This window comes from Callorhinus ursinus, unplaced genomic scaffold (assembly GCF_003265705.2).
Source record: "Callorhinus ursinus isolate GAN/ISIS: 27379988/994484 unplaced genomic scaffold, GSC_fseal_2.0 scaffold61, whole genome shotgun sequence".
Lineage (NCBI taxonomy): Eukaryota > Metazoa > Chordata > Mammalia > Carnivora > Otariidae > Callorhinus > Callorhinus ursinus.
This window is the reverse complement of record NW_027397123.1, coordinates 8330659-8356517: the sequence shown is the minus strand read 5'-3', so window position 1 is coordinate 8356517 and position 25859 is coordinate 8330659. Positions and strand designations below refer to the sequence as shown.

The 25859-nt window shown below is 49.8% G+C and overlaps 1 protein-coding gene across 6 annotated transcripts in view; it reads left to right on the top strand.

Annotated features, from left to right (window-relative positions):
- Positions 1 to 25859, top strand: part of ZNF536 (zinc finger protein 536) — a 420861-nt gene that overhangs the window by 265017 nt on the left and 129985 nt on the right. For 5 of the 6 annotated variants that reach the window (XM_073885153.1, XM_073885151.1, XM_073885155.1 and 2 more), the window contains one exon: positions 11477 to 13051. In XM_073885153.1, coding sequence (XP_073741254.1) covers positions 11477 to 13051 — 1575 coding nt within the window. Of the gene's footprint in view, positions 1 to 11476; positions 13052 to 20601; positions 21503 to 25859 lie in introns of those variants that run through there. The other variant, XM_073885156.1, reaches the window with a different exon arrangement.

The window sequence follows — 25859 nt, the reverse complement described above, 5'->3', positions numbered from 1 at the left end:
CTGTCTCCCACCAAGTCGAATGTGAGGGTAGCAATATTGTCCATGTTTTTAATTGCTATAATTTCTAGAATCCTAGGGCCTACCAGAGTGCCTTACATGTAGTAGGGACACAATAAATTTATTTGAAATCTTGAATGTCAGAACAAACTTGAGAATAAGTTAGTGAACTTCCTATAGTCTCTGGACTGTGCCAGGTGGCACGGAGGGGACAAGGGTGGTGAGGAACGTGGACCCTTCCCCAGGGAACCTGCGGTCCTTTTGGAAAGGCAACCTGCCCATGTGAACCCATTGGAAGCCACAGTATGGCAGCCGGTCTGCGGGTTCATATAGAAGACCCTCTCCCCATCGAGCTTGGTGAGGGCCTCCTGAGTTCCGGCCTCAGGGCCTTTGTAATTCTCTACCAGACAGGTACATTGGTTTGCTCCTTCATTTTCAGAGTTTGGCACCGAAGTCCCCTTCTCAGTGAGGTCTTCCCAGTGATCAGGCTCAGGATGAGGCAGCTCAGATACCTGGCTTTCTCAGATCATGCTGATGTCCACTTTCTTCCCCAGATTGGGTTGTGCTGGTAGTCGGGGAAGGAGGGGGTCACAGATACCAGGAAGTGGGAGGCAATCCACCGGGGCACCCAATGTTGGGCTGTCTGCAGGAGTGTGAACACCTGGCCAGGCATGTCCTGTGGTACTGTCCTCTTATTAGCTGTAGACACAGGCCCCCGGGCCAAGCTTACCGTGTGGCTGGTGGCTCACCACAGCTGAAGTCTGTCCTGCCAGGCAGTGTGGGTTAGGAAAGAAAAGGCAGTTCTTCCCAACCAGGAGCTCTGCTGACCCCGCGGGGCCCAACTCCCATCAGCTGGTCCATCAGTAATAGGAGACACTCCGCCGAATATTTCGGGTAAATTAGGACCACACTTGGCAGGAGTCCTGCTGAACATGGGTGGAAGCCAATGGATACCGCTTTTTGAAGTTTTAAAGCTTGAGAAAGGTTATCTTTTCCCCAAATTTCCATTTCCTCTGTTTCACAAACTTCTGAGATTTGTGACCAGTAGTCTTTGGAGACACTGAGAGAAGCAAGACAGGGCCATGGACAAGAGGCATTCCGGAAACTTCCCGGAATAAGGGAGAAAATGAAAGAAGCCATGGAAACATCACACCACCAGCCCCCCTCAGAAACAGCATTTGCTGTGTTTAAAAGGCAGAATGGTAACCAGATAAAGATCAATTTCCTTTTTATCAAAGAACAAAGAAGTTGGAACATGCTTATACTCATGCATTTGAATAGAACAGAAAGTGTTACATGTTCTAAATCACCAAAATAAATATCCATTATGACAATGTTGAAGTGTAGATTACACGAGTAATTAAAAATCAAAATCAAGTTATTTGTTAACAAACGAGGGGACCCGGGGCTCCAGTTGTGGGGGCGTCCTGCACTGCCCCACCCCTTTCTCTCTGTGTTCTTGGATTCCGAAGCAACATGGCCAGTGGTCTATGAAACCGAATCCATGTTTTCCAAAATACCATCTTCTGAAGTTTTTCTATAATGGACCCATATGAGCACATTTAAAAATCCAGTGTGTAATAAATATATTTTAATTGGTCGGGAGATGAGGTGGTACATTCGCTGTGTTTTCCTGTCCTATTCCATCTTCATGAGCCGTCTTGATCATATAACATCTACTGATAAAAACCACTTTCCTTTTTTAACTCCAGTACACATTAACTCAATTACTGCCCTCCTCCTCCCAACACCTGTTTATTAGGGAGGTGCGGAGGAGAGGCACCAGTCAGGTTGCTTTGAACACCTGGAGGCTGGGGAGAGCCTGCGGGAGCTAGACCGTTTCTGCTGCCCCCTGAGCTGCAGCTGATCCTTGCAGGATGGAAGGAGGCACGCGGAGGACCCCAGGGCTCCCTAGGGACCCTCACATCCCAGAGGCCACCCCACTCTGGCTCTTTCAGGGCAGACACTGCTTCCTGCCTACCCAGGGGAGGCTGAACTGCTTTCCTGTTCCACAGCATCTGAGGCTGATTAAGATCCAGTCACTGGATGTGTGTCATTGGTCGTCTCGAGTACACGCAGGTGATTTGAATTCAGGGCCCATCAGCACAGGCTCAGAAAGGAGGTGGTACCAGGGTTCTCCAGAGAAATGGTATATATATATAATATATGATATATTCTAAGTATATGTAATATATATTATAGATAATCAAAGAATAGATTACATATATATAAAGAGATTTATTATAAAGCATTGGCTCCGTCAGTTACGGAGGCTAAGACGTCCCAGGATCAGCATTCGGCAAGGCAAGCTGGCAGACCCAAGGGAGCCAGTGGGTGAGAGTCCCAGTCCAAGCCCAAGTCCAAAGGCAGGTGAAGGTGGATGTCCCAGCTAGAAGACAGGCCGAGAGAGTGAATTCTCCCTTTCTCAGCCTTTTGTTCTGTTGGGGCCTTCAATGGACTGGTCGAGGCCCCCCACATACATACGCGTTGGGGAGGGCAATCTGCTTTACTCAGTCCACCCATTCAGATGCTCATCTCATTCAGAAACACCTTCCCAAACACACCCAGAATAACGTTTGAACAAATGTCTGGGTACCACATGGCCCAGTTGACACATAAAATTAACCATCATGGGGATGCATCAGCAAGCATTTAGTCCTAACCAGCAATAAGAGGCAGGGATGTCCCCTAGGCTGCCCCCAACCGAGGCTGGCCAGTCGCTCCCTGATGGGCTCCCTGAAAATGAACTTCCTTCTTCCCCTCACTGCCGCCTCCACCAGCCCCATCTCAGGGAGACCCTCCAGGGTCCAGTGTGTCTATTGTGTGTATAGGAGGTAGGCATGTGCTGATCAGTCAGTCTCTGAAAGGCTGAAGGAGGGTGTGTCCCCCACACAAGCCCCAGACAGGTGTGACACCCCACGTGTTGGCCGCGGGACCCCAGGCTGGGTCCCCTCCGGCGGCTCACCTGTGCGTTGGGTTCCCCAGGAGGCTCCCTGTTGTCTCAGGAATGACCATTTTAGAGAAATGTAATAAGCAACCTCACTCATGAAAACTTGGAGGCATGAAAGTTCAGGGACTAATTAAAAATAAATCTCATTAGTTTTTTTCCCCTCTCAAATTATGCGAGTGGTTTATTAATCTGGTTTTGATGTGCTGCATGCACTGGTCCGGCCCTGAGTTGAGAACCTCTTTATGAAAATGGATTTGCGCAGGGAAGCCAGAGGTGGTTTTCAAGGGCTCTCGGCTGTGGTCAGGGTGGGCTGGTGGGCACGCCCAGCTCTGCTCACCCCTGCCGGGTGGGTGCCTCAGAGAGGCAGTCACTGGATGGGGTGCCCTCCTTGGCTCTCGCTTGCATGCTTATCCCCGGGCAAGGCTTCTCTGTCCTGATAGAACCACCTATATGTCCTGCAGTACCCTCCAATGGATGTGTGCCCAGCTGGGGGCGGGGGCCGGGGATTCTCTTGCCTCTTGACCGAGGCTGTGTCTACACAGCACGGTAGCCACTGGCTGGCAGCAGAAAAATGCAGCCAGTAGGGATGGGGTAATAAGAACAATAATAGTAACGGTGGCCAGCACTGTGCTGAGCTCTGCACTTGAATTCCCTCCTTAACCCTCACAGCACCCTGGTGACTGGGGGCCACCCAGAGGTGTGAAGTGACCCACTCCGAATCGCCCAGCATCAACTGCAGGGGGCAACCCAGATCTGTCTCCTCGAAGTGTTGCGCTGTATTGCTTTTTTTTTTTTTTTTTTTTACTTTTCTGGGTGGATTTTTGGGCTTGTTTTAGGGAATTAATGCAACATTTCTTTGACAGTGTGTGTCCACACCATAACCAGCGGGAGGAAAGGAAGTGACTTGCACCCACAAGGTGTGTTGACGCAGCCTCCCGGCGATGTAAAAGGGAAGTACTGTACACCCTGGCTCCTCCTTTACCCCTAACTCAGAATGGCCCATGGCCGGGCCTCCTTGACCCTGCGTGCCTCAGTTTCCCCATCAGCACAGAGAGGTTAGGGAGGCGATGAGGCAGGGAAGCGGCCACTGTGGCACCTGGAGGTGTGGAAGGCCGCCTCAGGAGATGATAAATGACACATGCCGTTTTGGAAACTACCTTTCATCTTCAAAGAGCTTCCCAAGCACCAACTGGTCTCTAGCTGTGGGTGGAAATGAGAGTTCAGTGGGCCTAACTCAGGTGCCTAACGCCTGATGTCCACATCCCTTACCTTTGATGCTTCTCTGTTTCCTCTTCTGGGTAAGTTAACCAGGCTGTTTTAAACGTTTATGAAAGCACATTGAATAAATATTCAAAAAGAGATTGGTTAAAATGGGTGCCTACCCCCCTTTTTTTTCTGTAAAAGGAGAGCATGTGTTCTTGTCATTAGTGGGAGACAGCCACTTGAATAATGATGGGGGGGGGAAGATCTGCTTGCCCCAAAGACGATTCTTTTTCTTTTCTTTTTGTTTTGAATTAAATTCTATCATTTTTTAATTTCTAAGATGAACTAAAAGCCCATTTTATTCCTCCACAGTCCCCCAACCTTGCTGTTCCTGCCTTAATGACATCCCAAACTTTTGTTGAAAATAATTGATTGAATTTAAATTTCCTTAAAAGTTTAAGAGGTAATGTTACAGTATAAATTTCCTACCAAACACTAAGTAGGGAAATATCCATTAGTGAAATTAACTACAGTTTCTAGGTAGCTAACAATGTGCCGTATACAGTAGGGCATGGCTAATGAACACTGCAGTGGGTGATATTTCATTATACAAATTAATGCTCACATTTTAATGGGAAAGTCACATAATGAATCTCGGCTTCAGTGACAGCAATTAGAGACACAGATTGTCCCCTTCTGGACAAGGCACTGTTTAGCAATAAGCAGCTGTGTGAAAAGTCTTCAGGTTTACAACATATATATGCTTTGGGGGAATTAGTGTACAATTTATATTAATGTACTGAAGCTTCGCAGCAAAAGCACCACCATATTTATCTCTCCTGGTATTAACTAAGTAAAGACATGTAGAAAGACTAAATAAATATCAAATAGAGGATGCAAATACGGGAAAATATTCAGTTACCCAACTTAAAAGTTAAAACACTTTTGGAGATTTAGCGCGCGCACACACACACACACACACACACACACACGCACGTTAGAAGCATGAAGCACTCCTTAAAAGCTCGCTGAAGGGATTTCCAAAGAGAATAGTGTGAATCCACCTCTTATTTTTGGAGAGGCGCTATTGGGTATTTGCTCCACTGAGGAGTACCAACGTAACTCCCCAGAACAGTGAGGGTTCCTTTGACTCATCGAGGCTCAGAATGATGAAAGACATGCTCATGTAAAAATAGGTACAATGAACTAATTAAACCACTTGGTCATCTATTTCTAAAAATGTATGGTACAGAGACCAGGAGACGTTATCAGTGTTATCCCAAAGTTGAATATACATCTTGTGCCATGTGTCAGTGGGTAGCTGCTTTAATGTAAGATGTTTCCAGTAATTCATTACTCTGTTGGAATGATGAACTGATGATTTTTTATTTCTGTATGCATTTTCTAGCAAAAATCTCTTTTCTAGAAATGTACTGTTTGTGCCCATATCTTATTCCTTTAAAATATTGTGAGAGGTTTCCCCAGAGAAGGCCAACAGTGTCCTTCCTGCTTTCCCCAGTGGGCGAATAGCTCAGTACTGGGCATCCTTTTCCCAGATCCAGGTTTCAAACAGGTTGCCGTGTGCAAACCCGGGCTGCAGAATAGGGTGCTATGGCACTTGCGGTGTTTGACATTTGAAAGCAGGTGCCAGTATTGAGAAACAAGGATATTGCGCGTAGAAATCTGGATGTGGGGGGCGCCTGGGTGGCTCAGCCGTCAAGTGTCTGCCTTCGGCTCAGGTCATGGTCCCGGGGTCCTGGGATCGAGCCCCGCATCGGGCTCCCCGCTCCGCAGGAAGCCTGCCTCTCCCACTCCCCCTGCTTGTGTTCCCTCTCTCACTGTCTCTCTCTCTGTCAAATAAATAAATAAAATCTTTAAAAAAAAAAAAAGATTAGAAATCTGGATATGGGGCTTTTCTTAGAAGATGTCAGAGGTCCTCATGTCCCCAGCTTCTTGGTGTCAGTGGTGGCTGCCCTCTAGGACAGCCATCTATCCCTTCCACTGCTGTTTTGCACAGCCCTGTGATCTGCCTGGCTCTGAAGGCATCCGTGTGTCCAGCTCCGACCACAGGCAGATAAAAAGACAGCAGATGCCGAACATCGTGGAGGCGGCTGGAGGACTCATGACCCCCCTGCAAAGCTTGGGGCAGTCTCAGCGATCCTCCCAGTAGACTTGGGCCAATTTATGGCCTAAGTGGCCAATCATTCAACTAGACAGAGCTGCTGACAGGGTCTGGGTCTGCCTGTGCCATGGGGCTGTGTGGGGAATGCCGCGTGGCCCCCTGACCCGTTCCTCGGCAGAAGCCTAGGGCTTGGTTAGAGTTCGCCCAGCACGCCGGGTAGAGTTCGCCCAGCACGCCGGGTAGAGTTCGCCCAGCACGCCGGGTAGAGTTCGCCCAGCACGCCGGGTACGGTTCGCCCAGCACGCCGGGTACGGTTCGCCCAGCACGCCGGGTAGAGTTCGCCCAGCACGCCGGGCAGGGTTCGCCCAGCACGCCGGGCAGGGTTCGCCCAGCACGCCGGGTACGGTTCGCCCAGCACGCCGGGTACAGTTCGCCCAGCACGCCGGGTACGGTTCGCCCAGCACGCCGGGTAGGGTTCGCCCAGCACGCCGGGTAGAGTTCGCCCAGCATGCTGGGGTCGAAGCATGGGGCCAGCCACAGAGACCCTGACTCTGAAGCAGCTCCCAGCACGGGGCAATTCGGCAGCCGTCAGTCATCAAACACAAGAGAAGGGCTTGACCACCCCTCAAAGCCTGCTAACGGGGCTGATGGGTTTCTCCCCGCCTAGTCTAGGCCGCTGTTGGGAGTTTGCCCCCAGCACTCTGAAATACACCCTTGGGGGGAGGCATGTCTGGGTAACCACTGGGATGTTTCCAGTGATGGGGAGATCCTCCGGCTGCCTGGGGTTGTCCAGGTGACTCCGTGCTGGGGTTTGCCTGGCCGGGCATGCACCCATGTGGGTACTAACTAAGCGTCCCCTCTACCCTCTGAGGGATGAAGCCCAGGAAGGTGAGGGAGGCCTTCAAGGAGACTTAAAATAAAAGGAGACAGCAGTCATGGTTATTGTTTCAGGGTTATAAAGAAAATAAAACCGACGATTTTGTTTTTTTAAAACACAAATCCAAGGGGGTGGATTTATCCCCTAGAACTTTGCTCTGGAGCATTTCTCGGGGGAACTGGGGTGATAGGAAGCCTCACCCAAACAAAGCCTTTAGGAACGAGGCAGGAGGTGGAACCATGCAGAGGGGCCTTCCATTGACCTGAGCGGGAGGTAGAGAAAGGCCAGGGGAGGGCTTTCTAGAGCCTGTGTGTATCACGTGTAGCCAAAATAACCCTTGAAAATTCACTAAATAGCCCTAATCCAGCAGGGCCTGGACCCTTGGAGACTCAGATGCTAAGATGAACTCTTCTTGTTTCTCAGCTATGGTGTGTTTTCCCTGGGGGGTGGAGGCCAAGGCCTATTCTGAACTTTATTATTTTTTTTAAACATTTATTTATTTATTTGAGAGAGGGAGAGCTCCAGCGTGGAGGGGAGGGGCAGAGGGGGAGGGAGAGAGAATCTCCAGCAGACCCCCCACTGAGGCCACAATTGGATGCGGGGCTCGATCTCATGACCCCTGAGATCATGACCTGAGCTGAAATCAAGAGTCAGATGTTTAACCAACTGAGCCACCCAGACGCCCCTATTCTGAACTTTAAAAGAGCAGTGGGTTGAACGAAGAGTTTTTCTCCTTGTGTTGTGTGAGTTATGTATGTGGTGTGTGTGTGTGTGTGTCTGTGTGTGTGTGTGATATGTATATGTGTATGTGGGGTGCACATATGATGGGTGTGTGCTATGTGTGTGTGTGTGTGTGTGATGTCTGTGGGGTGTGTGTGTGTGTAGCATACATGTGTGGTGTAGGAGGGTGTGATGGGTGTGGTGTGTGTGTGTGTGTTGTGTGTGTGGTGTATGTGTGTAGTATACACGTGTGGTGTATGAGTGTGTGATGGGTGTGTGGTATGTGTGCGGTGTATGATATGTGTGTGTGAGTGTGTGTATATGAATGCTGTGCACGTGATGGATTGTGATGTGTGTGTGTGTGAGTGTGGTGTGTGTGAACTCCACTTGCTTTAGTAACTGTATGATCTGTCTCCCTTGAAAGCAATGGGAACTGGGGGCCTTATCTCTTTGGTTCTTCACTCAATTGCCCTCTCTACTTGGGGGATAGAAGGTAATCATTCATTCAATCAAAACATTGTGTGTTGGGGCGCGTGAGTGGCTCAGTCGGTTAAGCATCTGCCTTCGGCTCAGGTCATGATCCCAGGGTCCTGGGATGGAGCCCTGTGTCGGGCTCCCTGCTCGGTGGGGAGCCTGCTTCTCCCTCCCCCTGTATCCCTCCCCCTGCTTGTGATTTTTCTGTCAGATAAATAAATAAAATCTTTTTTAAAAACCCATTATGTGTGAATGGATCTACACATTTCTGGGTGTGTGGGTGCCTACATGTATGTACACGTGTGTCTCTGATCCCATTCAGGAGACTTGGTTTTGCTCTTGACGTGGGTTTTAGAGCTGACATGAGTCTTAGGGAGTACTAAGTACACCACCTTCCTACATTGTAGGCTGAGGAAGCAAAGTTCCCAGGATGGGAATCCTGTGCCCCGGGGAGTGCAAAATAGCATGGGGGCTCTGGTCCAGGGCTCCTCAGCTCCAAACACTTCCTAGGGTCCAGAGCAGACCTTCCATGCTAAGCCATCCCACAGTGTCCACCTGGGAGGCTCCCCCCAGTGCTTCTCCACCCAGCTACATAGAAGCCCACACGGGGGTCTTTGAGAGATCCAAATCCCAGCCTTCACCCCAGGCCGGTGGACTCAGAATTTTGGGGAGGTGCAGGTAGGACCAGGTATCAGCATTTTTTAAAACTCTCAAGCAGTTTCACCTTGGCCTTTTCAAAGTGTACTCTTTACCCTACATTAGAATCACCAGGTACACTTACCCTAAACCTCGAGACTCCGAACTGTGCATGAGGTTCCGGAAGTAATGTCTGTTGATTCTAATGCACAATCGAGTTTGAGAACCACAGCTCCGGTGCACATTTCAAATGTGCGTCCTTTGGAAATAGACATCGCTGTGCATCCCTGCAGTCCTCACTGAGTCAGACTGCTCCTCACCCCCCCATTGAGGCCTGGAGGCCAAAGTCCACATTCTCCCTCTGTAGCTCCTGCTAATGAATGCCCGTGCATTCTCTGCAAACCCTTTGCCAGATGTACTTAATCATTCCCAGGTGCATTTCTGAAATGCAACCTGAGTCTCACCCGATACCTGCAGGCCTCACCTCTGCCAGCTCTCAGTGCGGGGCCCTCCCCGAGGTTCCTGCTAACCTGGGGAGCCAGGATTCTGAGTCCCTGGTTAGGCTCTCCCGTCACAAGCCCTGCTACTACCCCCTCAGCTCCAGGGCCTATTCCTGCTCCAACTGGCCACCAGACTTGCAGGTCAGCCCAGAATTGCCTGTGCACAGCACTTGTCCCACTGAGGGTTCCCTAGCTTCTGATGAGATACCCAAATAGCATCACTGGAGTGAATCTGAACCTAACATGGATTGAGTCCAAGAAGTGAGAGAATGGTGCCCGAGGCCATTTATGCCTTTAGCTCAACGGGGATAGAGTCTTACTGTTCGATCTATGTCTTTGGTCTAGCCAGATACAGTTGGGACGTTTCCATTTAGAGAAATACATTCCCAGCTGGGCCCCTTTGCCATCTCTGATGTGTCTGGGGGAGACCTTCTGCGGCCTGCAGGAGTGAATGAGGAGCAGAGAGCCACCATTTTGGAGAGGCAGGCATGGTTTTTCCAAGGTTCCAAGACAAAATCTGGAGATGATGTGGAGTCCCCTGCTCAGAACCTGGGCTGATGGGCTTCTTATTTATAATACCCGGGAATCCTTCTCCCCTCCTCTCAAGTGTGTTAGTCCCAAATGCCCTCCGCCTTGGAGATTGGGAGTCGGAGCCTCCCCTGGGTCACAGTAAAATGTCTTCGGGATGCACCGCTCACCAACGATTTGCTGTTTCTTTTTACATCAGTCTGGTTTACACTAGCAATGGAGGAAGGACTGGGGGGACAGTTTCCTGGGAGGAGTATTTGTGGATATCGACAGGGCGCCACTGGGCGTCAGCCAATGGGCCGCCACAGCCCTGGTTCTTCCAGGGAGCTTTCCGATTCCAACGTCTAGAAAAGACCCTGGATTGCAAACAAATTCCTGGAATATATTTAAATCCACATCGGCTTATTCTCCTCCCCTTCCTCTATGCCACAACATGGGCAGGTCCAGGCTGTATGTTATGGTATTTTTTCCGTGGTGGAAAGAACAATAGAAGTTGGGTGTTGAATTTAAATAAATATTTAATTCTTGAAAATGATCTTATATGTTTTAAAACACTCTTTAAAGCTATTTTTATTCTCTAGAAAGCGCTTATTATAGGTAAATTACACATTTTACTACCGGAGCATTAGGTTTGCCATTAGTACAAATTTAAGGCACTACAAAGACCAGTAGATAATGTTAATTTCAAATACAGAAACTAAATATATTTTGTACCTTTTTATTACTCATTTTCTTTTAAGTTTTATTGACTGCTTTTTATCTTAACTATATGTCTTTATATGCTGCAATCATAATGCTCTGTAATGGTATTAATATTTTATAGAATCGGTATTTATAGTTCTTTATTTAGAAACAATGCAGTAGGTCTGCAGATATCTGAGCTCGTCTGGAATGGTGCCCTCCAAATAATGATAAATTACTTGTGCAGTATGCCATTTGCTAATTATATCCATGATTTACTGCAGAGCAAGACTTAAATCATTCATTTCAGTCTTGCGTAACAGTGCCATAAAATTTTTAGGTTTAAAAATGGTTTCCATGTGTATAATTTAAACAAATTTTAGAGCTATTGTATACACAAAATATTGCAACCACCCATTTGTTACATACTTTGTCTTTTTAAACTTCTACTTTTAATGATCACTGTGGTTGAAATTATTATGCTTAATTTTCATAATCATAGCTTTTAAATCTACAGCCGTTTTCACATGTTAGATAAAGAAAAAGATAGCTAATTGTGTGTAGATAGTATGTCATTCCTGAATAGTCCCAAATGGTACAAAATCATTAAAAAAGCTAAAGAGTACGAATTATTCTTCTATTAAAAAACAGTTGTTCTCTAACTAATTATTAGTTTGAGCTGCTTTGTTTCCAAGAACAAATGTTGATCCTTCTAGCCTTGTTCAGCACACCAAAATGAGATAAACACTTTTTTTTTCTCTCTCTCTCCTTATGCCGAAATCTTGCAGGTGAGAAACCCTACAAATGTCCCCACTGTGATTATGCCGGCACCCAGTCAGCCTCCTTAAAATACCACTTAGAGCGGCACCACCGGGAGCGGCAGAACGGAGCTGGGCCACTGTCTGGACAGCCCCCAAACCAAGACCACAGGGACGAGCTGTCCAACAAAGCTGCTCTGTTTATCAGGCCAGACATCCTGAGGGGGGCCTTTAAGAGCCTCCCCGGAATCGACTTCAGAGGCGGCCCTGCCTCCCAGCAGTGGACAGCAGGAGTGCTCTCGTCTGCAGATCCATCGGGGCCAGCCGCTGGCATGACTTCCGAGGCCCCTTCAGACACCCTGAAAGGCGCCGACCTTCCTTCCAAAAGCGCCCACTTCTCGGACATCGGAAGAGCTTACCAGAGTATTGTGAGCAATGGTGTGAATTTCCAAGGGTCCTTGCAAGCGTTCATGGACAGCTTTGTCCTAAGCTCCTTGAAGAAGGAGAAGGACCTGAAGGACAAAGCCCTGTCTGACCCTCCCTCCATGAAGGTGCACGGGCCGGACGGTGGTGAGGACAAAGCCAGCGGCAAGGCGGTCCCGAGGAAGTCAGAGAAATCGCAGTACGAGCCCCTGGACTTGTCGGTGCGGCCGGACGCCGCCTCGCTGCCGGGCTCGTCGGTGACCGTGCAAGACAGCATCGCGTGGCACGGCTGCTTGTTTTGTGCTTTCACGACCTCATCCATGGAGCTGATGGCTCTTCACCTGCAGGCCAACCACCTGGGCAAAGCGAAACGCAAAGACAGCGCCATCGGGGTGACGGTCAATTGCAAAGACCAGGCCCGGGAGGCGGGTAAGGTGGCCCTCCTGCCCTCGGCACAATCAAACAAAGAGATGGCGCTTTCCCACATGATCGGGCCTCTGGAGGCTGCTTCAGAGAAGACAGCCCCGGGGCCGGTCAAGGAGACTCTGGGGGAGCAGAAGAGCGGCACGTGGCCCGGCCTGGTGGACCCCACGTTTTGTAACTTCCCGTCCGACTTCTACAAGCAGTTTGGCGTCTACCCGGGCATGGTGGGCTCCGGGGCCTCCAGCTCCGGCCCCACCCAGGAGCCCGACGGGAAGGCCCACGCGGAAGAGGACGCCCCGATCCTGATCCCCGAGACCGCCGGCAAGAACCCTACCGATGACCTCTCCGACATTGCCTCCTCGGAGGACATGGACTCCTCCAAGGGAGAGAACAATGACGAAGAGGATCTGGAGACGGAGCCAGAGATGATGAGCAAGGCCCCGTCCGCCCTTGGCAAGGACGGCGGTGGTGGCGACAGCAGCGACAGCCTTGTGCCCGTGGGCGCCCCTCAGCCCGTCCAGGGACTAGTCTCGCCGGTGCCCCCGGCGCCCGAGAAGCAGTGGCACGGCCCGGGCCTGCTTCCAGCCCAGGACCCCTCGGCGGGCCTGCCCAAGCCGGAGCGGGCCCCCCCGGGCCTGGAGAAGCCGATGAACATGCTGTCGGTCCTCAGGGCCTACAGTTCTGATGGCTTAGCAGCCTTTAACGGACTTGCGAGTAGCACAGCAAATTCTGGATGTATCAAGAGGCCAGACTTGTGTGGTAAGTTTTAGAACCCTCTTCCTTTAGTTCATTTCCCAAAACATCAGTGCTGAATTGTGCATTTTTAAAAAAAAATGAGGTAGACTCCTCCGTTAGCACATTTCGAACGAACCATGAAAACACCCCAGTGATGCTGTAATATGCAGTGTAGACAATCACGAGAGTTGATTTCCTTTGGAAGTTCTAGCACTCACGCTTTTGTATTCGGGTTCGCACCCCAGTGACCCGAAAGGCCCGTACCGAAGGCGCGGAGGGGGGCGGGGCCTGACCGTGCAAACCGCTTCTGTTTTTAATCTCTAACTTGAGGGGGAGAATATTTTTGAAAACAAAAACGAAAACAGAAAGACGTGGTAACTTGCAAACCCTTCAGTGTTTTCAACTTCTGCGTCAGACGGCTAAAGACAGTTGCTTCCTGCTTTGCTAAAGCCAAACCCGCTTCCTTAAACTTTTCTTTGTATTGACTTAGAGGGTACTAAAAATCCTATCACACTAAACACGCTATAGAATAAAGTGATCCTTTCTCCAACCAAGGAGATTGTTTCAGGGTGTTTGTGACTGACTCATCTTTAGACATTCCACATGGCAGTTACTGTGACTTTGGCCTCCTACGATCGCCTTCTGTCCCTCTGTATCTTCACCTGTCTGTCCGTTGTTCTGATAAGAAATGTACATTGTGAAACCCCTGGTTAGCAGTGTTGTGATCCTGTGTGTCTTGGACTTATGCCTGCCTGATCTTGTTAGCAAATTGGCACTTCCTTACTTACCTCCCTCAAGAACGTGGTTACCCCCAAAGTAATTCCAGATCTTAAAACGTAATCGTAAATTTGAAGCCTAGAATTGGATCAAATGAACGTTGGGGTGGGCAGGGAGGATCAAAGACATTCTCTTGGCACCCAGATATTCATATCCGATCACCTTTCTCCAACTAGAAGCCCAGTGTATTATTCCCAGTCCCCGGATATCCTCGCCAGAGATAAATGATCGTGGGACCTTTCCACGTTTAATCTATGAATGGATGTCTGTGACTTTAATGCACCTGTTGAAATGCACTTGTTGAAGAAAGGAAGGGAGAGAGGGAGGGAGGGAAGGAAAATGGAAGGGGGTAATTCTTAAGCTCTTAATTCTGACGTTACTTTGAGCACAGAGCAGAACTCAGGAAGCTGGGCTTGGTTCATAATTTAAACTGATATATTTCTTTTCCCCTCTCCTCCCCTAATTCGCTAAGAACTGGATCAAGCAGTCAGAAATATTTTTTTTTTGAATTGTCAAAAATCACTAAATGGATTTCTGGCAGCTCAAAAAAATATTGACAGTTCCTTATGCTGAATGATTCATAAGGCCCCATTAACCAGCACCCCCAGATCTATTTTTATCCACATACAATTCGTTACTTTCGAAGCAGTTAAAAACAGTGTTTAAAAGAAGGAGAAAAGGGTTTTATGTCAGTCCAATTCCCCCCCCTTTTTTCTTCTGGGGGAGCAATGTTTAAATCTTTTTTAAAAATTTCATTGTTGTTTTAAGTTTGTGACTTTCCTTCTTTTATTATTATTTAGAAATCTTTTAAAAGTCTATTTTCAGTTCTTTCAAATACCTATGTAGGACCACAGTTCCTGCCAGGAATCTGTGCATCAGAAAAGATCAAAACCTGGCATGTTCCTAAGCTCATTCTTATTGAAATGAGCTCATATTACCCCTATTAATTTTCCCATCTTCCTATCAATGCTGGAGGAAGGCTTGCCTGCCTTGGAGGAGCTTGCCCACTGGTGTCCTTTTGCACAGGTGAGGGTGGAGGGGAAGGCAGCATCAGGGAGCCTGCTGTCTAATGAGCCTGGTACTCTGAATGGCAGGACCAGGGCACTGTTAGGCACTTCTCGCCCCCTCCCAAAATAGCAACTCACTGCTCTCCCTTGACAGCTCCAGGGTATGTGCAAAAAACTTTGCTTAGTTAACCTTTCAGCCATGGGGCCACAGATCCTGGAGTATGTGTTGTGGCCCCTCGCTGGAAAGGGGAATAAGGACCCTCAGACCAGTCAGGTCAAAACCAGGCATCGTGGTTGCCCCTTCAGGTCAGGGTCCATGCCCTCCAGCTCTTCTTTGCACTCATGGGAAGACATGAAAGAAAAAAAAAAAAAAAAAACCTCTGGCTGTAAACTGCCTACTTTTAGCGAGCACAAGTTCTGCCTTTCATTTGGGCCTCATTGCTCCTTTATCCTCTTGCTAGAGCTTGGAAGCAGGCAGGGAAGGCCTTTCCCTGGCTCTGGAGCCTGTTTGGGGTGGGGCAGAGGCACCATCCTCTTGCCTCCAGGATGAGCCTGGCCCTGTGCAGTGCTCACTCCCCACTCCCGCACCCGTCCTGCCATAATCTAAATCCTCTTCTTATTTTCTTACTGGCTGCTGCGTGTCCTGGGATGCAGGCGGGCCAGGCATAGGCATCCTTCCTAGGAGACGATATCTGGAGGGAAAACTGAAGCCCCCCTGGGTACCGAATGGGCATTTGGGGACGTTTTTTCTCACAGTCCAGCTCACTGTCTTTCTAACATTGCCAGAAGCACAAATGATAGCTGAACACTTCAAACTGCCCTTGGCTTGACTTTGCAAGAGTGGAAATGATATTGGCACAAGGAATCAAATATTCTTGATTTTGTTTCCTTCTTCTCTGCTCCACGCAAAGTGGGTGTGGATTTCCAAACAGAACCACCAGCTTGATACCTGGTTTCCTCCAGAAGCTGGGCTTGGCCAAACCAAAGAATTATTCTGGTATTTCCTCATCTCAAGAGAGTTTGGGGTCTGATTTTGTCTAGTTAGTAAACCCAAATCCCAACTTTGATGCCCCTAGAAACAGGCTTGTAGGAGGAGCTAATGTCCATCTGTTTCTATTCTCGTGGGATGTAAAAGTGTTTGAAGAAGCATCAGTAAAAATCTTGTTCGGATCACGCAGACTCCCCCCACCAGAGCTCAGCCGCTGCTCTGACACATGCTGATTAGTTGAAGGAGGTAGCATCTAACCCTAAAACCTGTGGGTGATACTCCTGTTGTAGGCTCTGCTTCCCTAATTCTGCATGCCTGCTGCCGAACTGTTAAAAGTCTGGTCTTACATTGCTTGGCGTCCCGGGCCCAGGTTCCTTGGCCAGTGAGCACTGCCCATTCCTAGCCAGTGCGTTTCTAATTCTGGTTCGGAAAAGAGATTTGAAGAGAGGGGCCAACCCAATCTGTTGGGCAGGAGAGCCCTGTTGCACATGCCAATGTTCAGAGCCCGTGCGTGAACTTTCAAAAGGTCCTTCCGTAGACAGTAGAGCATTCACCTGTCAGAGATGTATCACAGAAGATCCCAAAGAGGAGCCATCTTGGATTAAGCTGGAGGACATACACTGTTGCTTCTAGAGTAGGTCAGATCCCGCTATGGGCCTGATTTCATTAGGCAAAATCCCACTCCAATTAAAGCTTCCATTTCTTGAGGTGTCTTTCAGACTCCAGGCATAGCCCACATTTCTTTATTCTGCTGAAGAACATGACATACAAGGTCATTGAGTGCCATTAAAGAACTTGGATGTGCCCTCGGGTTTGTTGGAATGGATTTGACCTTGGTCCTATAATGGGACAGAAGCCACACGAGTATTTAATTAGGGAGTAAGGGCAGCCCAGAGCAGTGCTCACAGCCACTAATATGACAAGGCAGGCAATCCCCTTGTCCAGTCTGAAAAACTTTGATGAACTGGTGGGTCAACCAGCAGCTTGGGGTCGGAGAGCATGGGAGGCATGGGCTTCTGTGTGCCCCAGACAGCACAAAGGTCCATCTGTACAGCACCTAGAGGGCTGGCTGCATGGCAAGGTTACAGAGCATGTTTCACCCCAGTTTGTGGTTTTGGAAACCAACCAGATCACCCTTACTCTTTGCCTTTCAAACCTGAGACAGATGGCTGGGGGTCATTGTGTGTTGAGTCTTGCAAGCAGAGTTTGTTCTGTATCTTTTGGTGAGCCCAGCGGTAGGGTTGATGGGAAGCATTAAAGAGAAAGGCAGTGAGAAGAGCATGACTCCCTTTGCCCTTCGAAGCTCTGGAGTGACCAGCATGCAGGGAAGCCAGGCTGAGCGAGGAGACTCCACTAGCATGTCTATCATGGGCACGAGCCCTTGTACAGTAGCTCCAGGACCGAGACACCCGCCGGGCCCCAGGGGAAGCTAGTGGCAAGGCAGGGCCATTAGCAACAAAGGTCCCAGTAGTCCCAGTTTATTATTCGTAGGTTACTGGGAAACTGGCTTCCCTAACCCAAATTATGCCTGACACTAAGGGTTCCTTGGGCTTCCATAGCAATGAAAGAATTAGGACCCCTCCCTAAAACAAAACAAAACAAAACAAACAAAAAAACACGGAGTCCACTGAAACCTCTTCACATCATCTATTCTGAGATGTGTGATAAAATGAACCAGGACATCCAAGTTGAATGCTCTTAAAATGTGACTTCTGTCCTCCAAAAACCTCACTGATTTCCAGCCTGGACAGTCTGAAAATATGCACCATTTACCGGCTACACAGTCTAAAGTAGGGGTTGGCAACTATTTTCTTCAAGGGTCAGAGGGGAAATAAGTTAGGATTGCAGGCAGTGTGGTCTTGGTCACGGCCATTCGACCCTGCCCTGCAGTGCCGGAGGGGCCATAAATGATAATGAAACAAATAGGCGTGGCTGTGTTCCAGTAAAACTTTATTTACTAAAGCAGGCAATGAGCTGGACTTGGCCCACGTCTGCCGGGTCACCCCTGGCTCTCCTGTAAAGAAGGATGTGCTGCTGTGTTGTCCCTAGAGGGGACACGTGGGACCCTGTGTGCCCCACTGGCTGGGGAGATGATGCAGGGAAGGCCCAGGACTGCAGATCCGGGGCTCCACCTATTGCCCCGTGATGCAAAGCCAGAGACACAAAAGAGACTTTCCCAGGAGAGAGGGCTTGTAGACCCAGATGGCCCGGTGTACCTGCTCCTGGAAGGCCACCTCTCTGCCTGTTGCACTAAAGACTTGCAGGAGAAGACCCCTCAGCAGCTCACGGCACTTCCAGAGTCTCCCCGGTCACGGCCAGCCTAGGCAGAGGAGGACAAAGCAGGAGCTCTGTCTTGGCTCAGAGGTGTCATTCAGACTCCAGGCATAGCCCGCTGTGGCAGCCTCAGTTCCCACACTGGTGGGCAGAAGTGGAAGGATGAAACCAGACGATGGATGTAAAGGAGCTTGGATAAATGGTTCTCAGTTGAGTTGGTGTTTTATAGTGGGAATGAACGTCCACATGGTGTTGGCACAAGAGAATGGTGCCAATGTCCAAATGACTATTTTTTAAAGATTTATTTATTTATTTGAGAGAGAGAGAGAGAGAGAGAGAGAGAGCGAGCACAGAGGCAAGGGGCAGAGGGAGAGGGAGAGAGAAATTCAAGCAGACTCCATGCTGAGCATGGACCCCAACGCGGGGCTCGATCCCATGACCCTGAGATCACGACCTGACCTGAAAGAAATCAAGAGTCGGATGCCTAACCGACATCTGTCACAGTGGCCCTGCCATTTCAGGGTCTACCCAATTCTGTGCCTTCCTGGTAGAAGGCAAGTGCTTCGGAGGGGAGGAAGTAAGTCCCTCCTGCTCTGTGGTCAGTTAGGGAAGTCCAAGGGGGCCTTGGCCGGAATGTGTGGAAACAGTGTGAGAACTTCCCGTGTGTGTGTGTGTGTGTGTGTGTGTGTGTGTGTGTGTGTGTGTTTGAGGACACCCAAGCATAGGCTACATACAGGTGCACAGCCCAGGGCATTTGGCACATTTTTGGTCTGGTGGATGATTCTAAGGTTGAAGATGTGGCCTACCAGCCAGCAGGTTCTAATGAAGAAAGGGGGTTAAGTTAGGAAAATGGCACAGGAAGGGAACCACACAATCTAAACCCACCACATGTACGGGAGCCCATGTTCAGTCAACGCCAAGGAGGGCGGTTAGCCTAGAAGACCCAGGGGATCTCCACGGTAGGGCCTTGTTGTCTCTGGAGCTGCCATGCTTTATTTAAATCCAGATGAGCGATCATTCCTCCTTCTTGTCTTCTTTATGAGCTGGTTCTTGAAGGGATTGGCTTGCAGAGACTGTCGATGAAGTACAACTTTGTACTCGTTTTCTTTGCCTGACTTTATCATTTGCAGATTGTTCTTTGACTTCCAGAGTCCAGCCCACTCCCAGTAGCAGTGTGTGTCTAAGGTCCAATGTTAGACCCCAGTAGGGAGGACTGTTTGGCTTGTGCTGAGGTCCAAGGGCAGATCCTTTAAGTTAATGCAGATCAGCACCCCATCCTGCCCGCCCCGTGCCTGCTGGCTGCCTCGCAGCTCGTTGCAGCCCTTGTCCCTTTGACTCTGGTGGGACAAAGGGTAGGTGCTGTCCCCTGGGATCTCCTGCAGAAACCAGCACCCATGGACCGGCTCGCCTCTTCTCTGGTCCAAAGCCTTACTGTGTGCACTGTGTCGATGAAAAGGCAGCCTCTTTGGATGGCAGCCTCTCTAAACTCTTTGGGCATTCTCCTCCTCCTCCCCGTCCCTCTTTTTAAATTAAATGGGAATGCCACTGACGTGATGTCGTTTGCACTGCAGGATGACAGAACTGTTGTGTGAATACCATTGTATTTGCCAAATGGTCCACTCGTCATTTCAGAACAAACAAATGGATGGTGTCTGTAAGTCGGCAAACACTGGTGACATTTAGCCTTGTTTATGTTCCTTTCCTTTTGCTGCATATTTTTGGCTCCAAAAGCTACTGTCTGAATCAACAGTGCCTCCGAAGCCGGAGAAGAGTCTGGTAGCTTTCACTTTGGTTTCTATGCGCATATTCTTTTTGGACTGCTCGATACCTCTTGCCCAGGACCAAGCCTAGGGTGAGAGAAGACAGCAGCTGAGCTCTTTGGTTCAAAAAAAAAAAAAAAAAAAAATACGCACACAGACACACGGACACACATTTTTTTCTCCCCAGTAACGACTTAAGACCGGGAGGGAGGAAGGGAAGGATGAGAGAGAAGAGTGTTGTCAGCCCAGACGCCTGTGTCCCCGGGGGACGCGCAGAGTCTCCGAGCCCGGCCAGCCGGCCCCCGCCGTGTGGAGTAGCCACAGTGTGACCCCCTTGCTGTCTCGCGCCGAGTGCAGGGATCCCAAGCCTCAGCTTTGGCTTCCGCCTTCTCCGGCTACTGACTCAGAGTGATGGTTGGCACTGACAGCCGTGTAGCTATAGGGCCACATCTTAGCTACTGAAGGAATCAGGTTCTTTCTTTTTTATATTCAGATGTTGTGTGCAAAGCCCAGGTTTCAAATAAGTAGTAATTATCTCCTATTACTTAGCGCTGATCAACAGCACCTCTACGCCTAATTGCCAACCTGCTCTAATCACATAGACTATTCTTGCTTTAGCCAGAGACGGAAGGACCAAATTTTATAAATATTGCTTTATTGTCATTACTCCATTAAACAATTAGGGAGTGTGGCCCTGTCCTTGCTTTCAAATGCCTCTCGCCTCCATGGTTTCTGGATTGTTTAATGAATCTGCACGTTTTCTTGCAGGTAAGTGACACCCCCTGTTCTAGTCGGTCCAGCTGGACTGGCCCTTGTCTGTTCGTGCTCCTCGGTGGCTATCTGCAGCTTGTTAATGGTGTAAAGTCAAGAGAAGAATGTATACACGTATGTGTGTTGAATACACAATTACTATTGGCATATGTATGTGTATACACATGGCACACCAACCTACAGTATATCTAGGAGAGAATCAGGGAGGCTAAAAATATTGCCCCGTATGTTCCTCTATTAGTCATGGATCGCGAAGGCTTAGTAACTTGAACGAGAGAGAAAATTCCCTCAAAGTCGTGAATCCTGAGTGACAAATGCTGGTGGATTGGAGGCCCCTTCACCTGTGAAAAATCTGACTGGGGGGCGGGTTCTGCTACACCAGCTCGCCAAGCTTCTGGAGGCGGGCCCCGCGGCCCCGCGGGTCTTGTTGGCATTACTGCCTGTGTCCGATTGTCCTGTATTTTGTAACACTTTAGAAGAATACAGAAAAGTGCAGTCATTATCTTTCTCCATAGTATTTAAGCAGTACTATTGCTAGTTTAATATTGTGTCAGGTCGTCCTAAGAACCAGGAACAGAGGACAGTAACATTCCAGTGAACAGCACCTTGACACCCACAACTTCAAATGTGGTGATGGAAGCAAAAATGTGGAGACTTGTGCTGGGTTAACGTGTGCTTTGGACTAGAGTATTGTTGAAGTAATGAGAAGATTATATTAAGGTGTTCCTGGTAATGAAGGCATGTAAGTTCTAATAATTGTAGCTTTCTGAATACGTGTCAAACTATATCTTTAAGTGTGCTGTATGCTGAGTTACAAGTTAGGTCATTTATGAATGGAATGTAAAACAATACTAAAAATGCTTCAATAACTTATCTTGGTATTGCTAATAAAACAAAAGCTGTGAAACATTAGTGCACTTTTGAGTCATTATGTTAATTCCTTCCACAACACCCCCTCATTCCCCCCCCCCACCAAGAGCTGCCCTCCCTGTTGGAAGCCTCAGCAGGACATTCAGGGAATACTAGTGGGCTGCCTACCCCGTCCCCCACCCCCGGGCTATTTGCTGGACAGTTTGTTGCATTTTTCCACGCACCTTGAGGCAGGGCCCACAAGTAACAACTCCTAAACATGCAAATGTCTAGGCACCTCCTGGTCTGGGGCAGGTGCCGTGGTGGGTGGGCCAGAGCCAGGCGACACGTGTGCAAGTCTCTGTACCAGTGACTCCGGGCACCGAGGCCCCACGACCGCTCCCAGGCCCCGTGCGTAGGGAGAACTGAGGCACAGAGCGTGCAGGCTGCCATCCCCCATCCCGGGTGTGGAAGAGACCATCCGTGCCCGGGCTCCCTGCAGCAAACCTCGACATTTTCTTTACATCCCATGAAGGGTAGTTTTCAATGGGAAGGTACTCGGAATCGTTGGGGAGTTGGGATATTTTTGTCCGCGGAGATTTTGTGCTTGTGCCTGTGTTTGCTGTCACAGGCTTTGGCCCGGCCCGTGCCCCTCACCCCAGGTCACGGTGGGAAGGGTGGGGTACAGGAAGGAGGGAGTTTGCTTCCCCATTTTTGTTGCTTCATTTTTTTTTTTTTTTTTTTTTTTTTTTGTGTCCGTTAGCTGGACTTCATGCCCCTGCCCCTTCAGCAGTGTTTCTAAGCCTTCCTGCTAGGGTCCGTTTTGGAAACTTTGGAATTCCGTGTACGTCCCAGCTCCCCGTTTAATGGGTCCTGTGGAGGAAAAGGTCATCATTTGACAGAATCCCTACACTCCCAAATAAATCAAGGGTCCCCTGTGGGAGGGGATGGAAGCCCAGGAATGTCCCCCTGAACAACCCTGGCCTTTGCCATGAGAAAATCGTAGCACCTTGACCGCTTGGGACGTTCCTTCCAGTAGGGCTCCTGCAAACTGTTCGAGTCATCTCCACCCCCAGAGGGGCGATAGTGCAGTCTCTCATTTGGGAGAAGAGGAGAGAAGGGAGAGATTCTGAGTCTTGGGGTACATGACGAAAGCCCACAGGAAAATCATACATCTCGAAGAAGGTTGTCAGCTCCCTGTGCCCACCACTGCCTCATGATTCTGTTCCCGGGGAACGGAGAATGCGCACTGTGGCTTCTGGTGGAAAACAGGGTGGATCCCAAAATGCCCGGCCAAGGGAAAGCCAAGTGACCTACACCAGGCCCATGTGGCCACCCCGAGCCAGACAGAAAGGACTCCAGGAGGGCGTTGTCTTTATTTCTAATGCCCCCCGAGTCTTTTCCCTGGGTTCTCACCTCCTGAGGGCTCCAGGAGGCCTGTGTCACCTCGGCAGGCATGCCGCGTCTCTGCGGGGAGGTGCTATCTTCCCTCCTGGTTTCAGAAGCCACAGGTGCAGCTCCCAGGATGGGGCTCACCACCATCCATTCTGTATAGGCAGGGGGCACCCCCGGAGCCTCGCTGGACCAGTGCTTCAGGCCTGGGGACACGGGTGGGATGAAAGGGGCCTCCGTGGAAGGCTGCTGGGCCTCCATGCCTCCGCTCAGGGTTGAGCACATTGCCCCGGGCATTGTTCACCGTTTCCAGTCACTCTGCACACTCCGGGAAGCCTCGCTGACCCTGTAGCCCCGGGCTGCCCAGCCAGCGGAGGCTCAGGGAACCAGAGAGTGGCTGCGGGCCTTGGGTATAGAGGGAGTACCACTGAAGGGGGACAGAATCGTCATGCTGACAGTGGGAGGGCTCCTTGGGTGGCTCATCCCTGCGTCTGCTGTCTTCTCTTCCTCCCCGGGCCCATTCCTTAACGGGGTCTCTACCCATCTCCGCCTCTAAGGCAGGGAGTCTTTCCTGAGTTGCTCCCCAGTGGCGACTTCTCAAGCTTAGAGGGGACCTTTGTGGATTCTCCTCCTCCTGCTTTTATGAACCGAATCCCAGCCTCCTCTCCCACCTCTCATTTCATGGCACCCCTGCTTCCCAACCACCTCCTCCTCCTTCCTGCCTGGGGGCAGAACTCCCTTCCCACCCAGTGAGCGAGTGTTCTTGGGAACGTCCTGTGTGCTGTGATCGAGCTGGGGGGAGTCAGGCCTCAGACACCAGCGGACTGCGTATCAGAGCGCTGTGTGGGCTCTTCACTGCTCTCTTGTCTACCACCTCACATCCCCACGTGGGATTATAACAGACCCCACCTGCTTGGACTCCGCTGGGGGCACCCACAAGCATCACCTCCCGGATCTGCCCTTGACCCTTTCCAAGCAGGGCTGGCCCACTGATCTGAGGTGGACAGGAGACCCCCCCCCCCGGGGAGGTGATACTGGAGTTTGAAGGAGGTAACGGGCTTAGGGTGGGGTACCCCAGGAAGGGAAAGGTGCTCTGCGGCTTATGATAGGACAGAGTCCTCAGATCTCCTGCTTCATCTACACATGTTGGGAAATATGTTTGCTTTGATGAAATTCAGATATTCTGGTGTGTGGGGGGATAAACTTTGGGAGATGATTATTGCTCACGTAGAGTCACTCTTTCCCAGAGACGTCACGATGATTGAATTACATTCCGAAGTATGCAGCCGCACACGGGCAGCCTTGTCTCTGCAGGAGTGGATTCTGCCTCTTGAGCAAACAGTGTGCATTTTCAAGGTTAAAGTTGGGGAGCTCTGCAAAGCTGTTTCATTAGCAAAAACACCCATTTGTGCACCCAGCCACTGGCTGGCTTTCTGACGAGTTGATCTCTTGCGCTTGTTGTGGAATTGTCCAGACACACCCATCCAAATCGTAACCCGCTGCTCACAAGGTTAAGTTTTCTTTTTGAACTTCTCTTGTTGTCAAATTAATATAATATGCTCTCAATTATCCACATAAAAGGAGAAAGGCAACCAAGCAGGGAAAGTAAATTTGCAATTAATTTCCTAAATTATTGCTCTTTTTATATGATGGACAAGTCGCTTTTCTCTGACTTGGACTCGGGTGTTCTGTGGGTCCTGGGGGGAATGCCGGGGCAGGCCCCGAGAACAGGCTACTCCGAGGTGTTCTCCACACCTGGGACAGGGCTGGAGGCAGATGTTTTGTGGGCAGGGTTTGGAGTAGGGGTTTGGAGTATGTTGGGCTCTTGTCAAGGAGAGAGTCCATTCATCTTCTCGGTCTTCCAAGATCCCATTGGTGACCTAGTTGGCCCTAAGATAGGAATGTGGGTGGAGGTAGTGTATGTGGGAGGAGCTCCCAGGAGCCATAGGTGAGGGAGCCACAAGGGAGGGGAGGAAACCGTTCAGGTTGTGTTAACTGCTCGGGCACTGGGTGCAGTCCTTCCGGCGATCCTCTAGGATTCTCTGTGGAGCTCATCTCAGAATTGCCCCCAGAGAGGGCGCCTGGGTGGCTCAGTAGTTAAGCATCTGCCTTTGGCTCAGGTCATAATCCAGAGTCCTGGGATCGAGCCCTGCATCGGGCTCCCTGCTCGGCGGGAAGCCTGCTTCTCTCTCTCTCCCACTCCCCCTGCTTGTGTTCCTGCTCTCGCTATCTCTCTCTGTCAAATAAATAAATAAAATCTTAAAAAAAGCCCCACAGAGGGCTGAAGGAGCTAGGGTATTTATCCCAGCTGGGGTATTTAGTTAACGGTCACTGCAGCCCTCTCAATGACTGAGCAGTCTTCTTATGTGCAGAGAGAAACAAGAGTCTGTTGACATGCCAAGGAACTGGAAGAGAAGCCGTTGGGCATCAATGACGTCTGCCACAAGTGGGACCCCCTTGGCCCCAAAGTTTTTCCACCCTTGGTGCTTTGCAAAAGGCCACCAAGGTTGAGGACAGATACTCATTCCATGATTCCCTGTGGGAAGTGAACTGTGGGTTTTAAATATTGAGAAGTCTCCGCTTAGACACAAGCTTACTGGAGGCCAGATAGGAGGGCTGCTCTGGGGGTCAGGAGACCAGGCGTCTACCAGCAATCGGGCTCCAAGGAGCTTCAACAACTCATCCTTTTATTTGGACACCATTTCCTCATTGGTGAAAAGAAGGGTGACTGCAAGTCCCCTCAGTAACCTCCTGGGTCTCAAACTCTGGCTTTCATGATCCTTTCTAGCCCTGACTTTTCAGGTGACCCTGTGGGACCCCGTCAGCCTTAGAGTTCCCGTGAATGCTCACTTCAGCAGGGCGCTGGATGTGGGAAACCAGCTGGTATTCCCACAAGTGCATGAACGTGTGGGATTTCAGTTTTGCCAAGACCATTTACTGTTTGAGGGCATGCGGCATGTGAGTACTCGCCTCCTCGTGAAGACATTTTTCTTAAATCCTAAGAAGAGAATTGA